At 50.8% G+C, this 6,000-nt stretch overlaps 1 protein-coding gene across 2 annotated transcripts in view; it reads right to left on the reverse strand.

The window, feature by feature from the left end:
• DGCR2 (DiGeorge syndrome critical region gene 2) overlaps positions 1–4,195 on the reverse strand; it is a 69,531-nt gene extending 65,336 nt beyond the window's left edge. For both annotated transcript variants that reach the window (XM_056859357.1, XM_056859356.1), the window contains exon 1: positions 4,063–4,195. In XM_056859357.1, the coding sequence (XP_056715335.1) occupies positions 4,063–4,141 (79 nt within the window). In that variant the 5' untranslated portion in view covers positions 4,142–4,195. The remainder of the gene's footprint in view (positions 1–4,062) is intronic.
• Between the last annotated feature and the right edge of the window lie 1,805 nt (positions 4,196–6,000).

Genomic DNA, 6,000 nt, shown 5'->3' on the forward strand with positions numbered 1-6,000 from the left:
AGCTTAAAATGGAGTGCCTCTTTAAGAGCATGAGCAACCTCAGCAGAGACTTAAAACGAACTCCTGTTGAATGCACAGCTTCCCCCCAAACTACATAGTTCCGCTGAATCAAAACCACGGTTCCCACAAAGGGACGCAACCCCAAGTGTTAGGCAGAAAGTTCGTGCAGAAGGACATTTTTTTGGGGGGGGGGTGGAAATCCAACAGACTGTTTCCTTGGTGCTTTGTTTGTTCTGGGGACTAAAGCTTCCAATTGTCAGCCCCACACACATTATGGCCAGTTTTTTTTTAATGCCACTAAAATAAAAAGAGAGGAATGAATGTGCTATATAAAAAAAAAATCGATCATCTTGCACAGTACATCAGGTTCTTTCAAAGCAGGACACCTGAAGGCCAGGGTATGTCCTAAAGGTTTTTATTGCTATCATCTTAAACTTTGTGCTACATAACAGTGCTTGCACCAGCAATCAAGCAAACTGACAAGCTGCAACTTGGTTTTGCTATGAGATCATAGTTCAAGTTCTATCATAGTCTTATACACAAGAACACAGACAGCAAAAGCTATTAAATCCTGCAGGCAACAATATTATATAACACAGCAAGAGCATTTTCACAAAGAAGATTTATAATTGTTCCTCAAGGTCAGCAATAAATACAACCTCAATCCCCTCCCCAAACTCCTGGTCATGTTGACAATGCACATGCAACAGACCCTTATGTAACTCAGCCACATTACTTTGGAAATGTTACATCAAGGCCTCTTGATAGAAGCACCATCATGGCCTCTTGATACAAGCACCTTTCAAAGCAATCTAGCTTAGCAAGAGAGGGTATGCATCACAGAGTTAATTTCATCTACACATTGCACTTTCTCCAGGTGCAAATTCTGCAGAAAATTTAACAGTCTGTAGCATGCCAAACCACATTACAGATAAATGAAGCACAGCAACAAATCCAGTTACTATCAGTAGCTAGAACTCCACTGCACTGTGAACCTCATTCTGCACACGCCCCTGCTTCTCCTACCCCCAAACAGCTTCTGTACACAGCAACAGGCGGGGAAAGCAGTTGTTTTTCTTAAGCTGGCTACCTGTAAGCTAAAGCACCTTCAAGAAACCGCAGGCTTAAATCAATAAACAAATCTTGCAGGAACAGATACCTCAGAGAAGAACCTGCAATCAAAACACTGGAGCCATTACTGCTTCCCCCTCCACCACCTTGGGAAACAGGCTGCTAACGCACTCTTACTGGCATATTACTAGAGAAAATAATATTTATTTATTTAATTGTTTTTGCGGTTTATAGCCCTCCCTTCCCGGCTGAGGCTAGGAACAGTTTAGGCACTCCAAACTCAAGAATATCTTCTTAGCAAGGCTACCATAAAATCACATGTAAAAAACAGCTTGTACTATACCATGGTCTGTTATTCATCATGTGTCCCAGTATCTCATCTGCCTTTCCCTTCTTGCGCACGTGTGCGCTCCCCTCCCACACACACCCTTGGACTCAATGCTCTAACACACAACACTTCACCTGAAGGATTCCTCAAGTCACACTTCCCAAGCCCCTGAAAACTTGGTTACTCGATTTCCTGGCAACTCCTTCCCCCCAGGATCCTAAACCTTGGCCTTAAAGAAACTTTAGGATCTGCACTTGTTAAAACATATTCTATGGCAACCATCAATTTTCGTGCCCCAAGCAGTCCTCTAGTCTTCCTGCTCCCTACATCTCTTGGGCAGCTTCCAGAGCCCTTTCTAGGCTCCACCTCATACTTTGGACCAATCGCTTCATACAACCACTCCAGAGATGCCCCTTTGACCTTGGCTGAAACTCAGTACCTTACTCTTCCGCGGGCTTCAACCACTGCCATTTATTTCCCTCTTCTGGACTGCAGATCCAACTGACCTTTACCCTTACCGTCTTCAGTTAAAGCATCCCTCCAAACTCAGGCCTGGTTTACATATACCAAAGAATGAGGTAGGAGAATGGAATGCAATACTGGACTGTAGGTGGTGGATTCCAGCTCAGAACATTCATTTGCATAAAATGCCGGATGCAAACAGAAACGTAGCACAGCAGGGAGTAAGATTCTCCCCCCCCCCCCAATCTGCTGCGCTGATTTTCTATTTGCAGGTAGCTATTTACATAGGGAAGCATTCCAAAATGCAAACCTCCCGGTGCAATCTGAAGGTACAGTCTCTTCTACCACCTCTGCACCCGACCATCTTATTCTGCTGCATGTGTGAATCAGGCCTTTGTGTCCTTTTACAAAAGCAAACGCCGAGAACTTCCTCACTCTGAGAACTTCCAGTGTTGTAATCCAGTTCCTAGGAAACTAATGGAGGCTCCCCACTATTCACAAAACAAAGGAGAGGAGTCTCACTTCGGTAAGCGTAACCCTCACAAAACCTCCACCCAAGTATTTATCAATACTTTGATGCATAAATCTCAGGAAAACACCAGGAGCTCCCCCACCTCTTTCAAATTTACAGTTCAAGCCCATGAAGATACTCCAGGCTATAGTGGCTTCAATGGGAACAAATTCAAATACCTCTGTATAGAATTGCACCCTGTCACCTATTACAGACACCAACGTTCACCCCGAGGACCATAGCATCACTCTAATTCAGAATTCATGGGAAGTCGTCCCATGCTACCCTTTAGCAAGTGGAAGTCTCCCATTACAAGGCCTCACCCCCCAGAATCACTAAGAGATCCCCCCTACATCATCCTCTCCAGGAGAAAGGCCTCCTTCACTTTGGAAAGGCAAAACCCGAAAATTCAGACAAACCCCACACTACAAACACTCAACCTCCCCTGCCCTAAGTACGTACTGATATTCTGATCCACCTGCAAAGAAACAAGCACGCTCTTTCCTTCCCTAGCCAAAAAAGTGGCTTCCTCTACTGAGGATCCAATCCCCCGCATTATCAGAACAAACCTTCACCCCCAAGCCCTACTAATACCCAGAGGTCCTGAGAAAACACCACAGGGGCTCTCCTCCCCCCCAACAGTCACAAAGACACCTCTCTTTTATCAAAACTACTTAACAGTGCTTTGGTTCAGTTTCAAAGAAACCACCAAGCTCTTCCCCTTCTCCCCTACCCCAACAGCAGGGATCCCCCCATTCAGGATTTAATTCCCCAAAATAAACCCTGACCCCCCTCCAATACTTTCAATATCCACAGTCTCCAAGAAGCCACAGGGTCTCCCCATTCTTCCCAGATGAGAGGAGCCCCCCTCCTTCAATAACATTAAAGCTCTCCCCCCCCCACCATCACCCCCGGTATTCCAACTGATGCAGGCTCTTGGGAGACCCCCGAGGCTGCCCACTCTTCCCAGTCCCGAGGGGGCCGCCCCCCAACTTCAGGCAGGGCAAATCCCCAAATTCAGCCCCCTCTTTAAGATAACCCCCCTCCAGGCACCCCCTTTTATCCCACCCATTCAAACTGATGCAGGTTCCGGGGGGGGGGGAGGACCACTTTCCCAAGGGGGGGCGCTGAGCCCCTCTCCCCCCCCCCAGACCAACAACTCTCTCACCTCTCAGGGGGCCCCCAACTTCAGGCAGGGCAAATCCCCAAACTCAGCCCCTCTTTAAGATAACCCCCCCTCCAGGCACCCCCTTTTAACCCGTCCATTAAAACTGATGCAGGTTCTGGGGGGGGGGGAAGGACCACTTCCCCAAGGGGGAGCGCTGAGCCCCTCCCCCCCCTCAGAGCCAACAACTCCCTCACCTCTCAGGGGCCCCCAACTCCAGGCAGGGCAAATCCCCAAATTCAGCCCCTCTTTGTTAAGATAAACCCCCCTCCAGGCACCCCCTTTTAACCCGCCCATTCAAACTGATGCAGGTTCTGGGGGGGGGGGAAGGACCACTTCCCCAAGGGGGAGCGCTGAGCCCCTCCCCCCCCTCAGAGCCAACAACTCCCTCACCTCTCAGGGGCTTCCAGCTGAGGCTGGGGGGGGGGGCTTCGTCCCTTCCGCCCCCTCCCCTACGCGGAGGCTCCCCCTAGGCCGCCGCTACCGCCCCGTCCCCCGGCGCGTGTCCCTTCCCAGCCCCCGTACCTGGCCGCAGCGGCTCAGTGATGCTGAGCACTAGGAGGAAGAGGAGGAGGAAGGTGCCGCTGTCTGCCTTGGGCACCATTTATCCTCCGTTCATCCTCCCTCAGCGCAGCACCACAAACCCAACCGGGAGGGAGGAGAAAGGGCCGGGGGAAGGAGGCCTCCTCGCCGCCGCCGGGTCTCCTGCTTCCTCCTCGGCTCCGAGAGAGTAATCCCCCCCTTTTTTTTTCCTGTTCCTCCCACAAGGAGGCCGACCTGCCGCCGAGGGGCCGCTCGCCCGCCTGGCTCTAGGTACTCGCGCAAGATGGCGGCCGCGCTCGCCCCCCTCCCCCCCACTCCGCTCCTTCCTCGCGACGCCCCCCTCCCTCTCCGCCGCCGAGGCGCGCAGCCAATAGGGAGGCGGGGGGCGTGGCCTGGAGGCTGGGAATCTGCATAGGTGAATGGCTACTGAGGGCGGGGATGGAGAGCGGGGGCGTGGCCTGGAGGCTGGGAATCTGCATAGGTGAATGGCTAATGAGGGCGGGGATGGAGAGCGGGGGGCGTGGCCTGGAGGCTGGGAATCTGCATAGGTGAATAGCTACTGAGGGCGGGGATGGAGAGCGGGGGCGTGGCCTGGAGGCTGGGATAGGTGAATGGCTACTGAGGGCGGGGATGGAGAGCGGGGGGCGTGGCCTGGAGGCTGGGAATCTGCATAGGTGAATGGCTAATGAGGGCGGGGATGGAGAGCGGGGGCGTGGCCTGGAGGCTGGGAATCTGCATAGGTGAATGGCTAATGAGGGCGGGGATGGAGATCGGGGGGCGTGGCCTGGAGGCTGGGAATCTGCATAGGTGAATGGCTACTGAGGGCGGGGATGGAGATCGGGGGGCGTGGCCTGGAGGCTGGGAATCTGCATAGGTGAATGGCTACTGAGGGCGGGGATGGAGAGCGGGGGGCGTGGCCTGGGGGCTGGGAATCTGCATAGGTGAATGGCTACTGAGGGCGGGGATGGAGAGCGGGGGCGTGGCCTGGAGGCTGGGAATCTGCATAGGTAAATGGCTAATGAGGGCGGGGATGGGGAGCGGGGGGCGTGGCCTGGGGGCTGGGAATGAGGGCTAGACCTTCCATTCGTGACTGCAGAGGGAAACTTGGGATGTCTATGAGGATGGCCAAATTAACAGCATTCCTACATGGGAAAGATAGGGAAGAATTTAAAAAAAAACTTGGGCAAAGGCCGTCACCTATTGGGATAAACTGGCAAAGATGGATTTTACTACTTTACTTAGTGAGTTATAGAAACAAGTCTCATTATCTTTCTGTTTTGCTGTCAGTAATGTAATTGTTAAAACTGTTTAGACACTTCTTCGGAAGTTTGGTGATGGGTCACTTTTTAAGGTGGGTGGAGGGTCGAAAGGGTATTTTTGTTTTTTGAACTTTATAACTTTGTCACTACGAATGTATTAACTAGAGCGTACAATGGATAATCTTTTGTATTTTCTTTTTATTATTGTATTTGTTTTGTTTTATGTTATAAAAAATTATATTAAAAAAAAAAAGAATGGCTAATGAGGGCGGGGATGGAGAGCAGCTGTGGCGGGCAAAGGTGCCGGGCTTAGGTGGGGGAGCACACCTGCGAAGGAGTCCCATTGGACTTTGCGGGCTTCCTCCTGAGTAAACATGGGAAAGGTGTACGGTGACCACCCCGTCGACTGATCTCCGGAGAAAGGCTGAAATCCTAAATGCCTTTATTGACTTTTTTTTTAAGGGGTTCCTTTTTTTAAAATTGTTTCTTTTTATACAAGTTTCAATATATATTTCTTATTCTACATACATTGTATAACGTACTTTTCTCATTCCCTTCCATCCCTCCCATCCCCCTCCCTAGCCCCACTCCTTCTCCTTATAATTTTTAGTCTCTTAACCCTAGCCACGGGCACAAAATCTGGATCTTCCACTGAATGTCT

Source organism: Euleptes europaea, chromosome 13 (assembly GCF_029931775.1).
Source record: "Euleptes europaea isolate rEulEur1 chromosome 13, rEulEur1.hap1, whole genome shotgun sequence".
Classification (NCBI taxonomy): Eukaryota; Metazoa; Chordata; class Lepidosauria; order Squamata; family Sphaerodactylidae; genus Euleptes; species Euleptes europaea.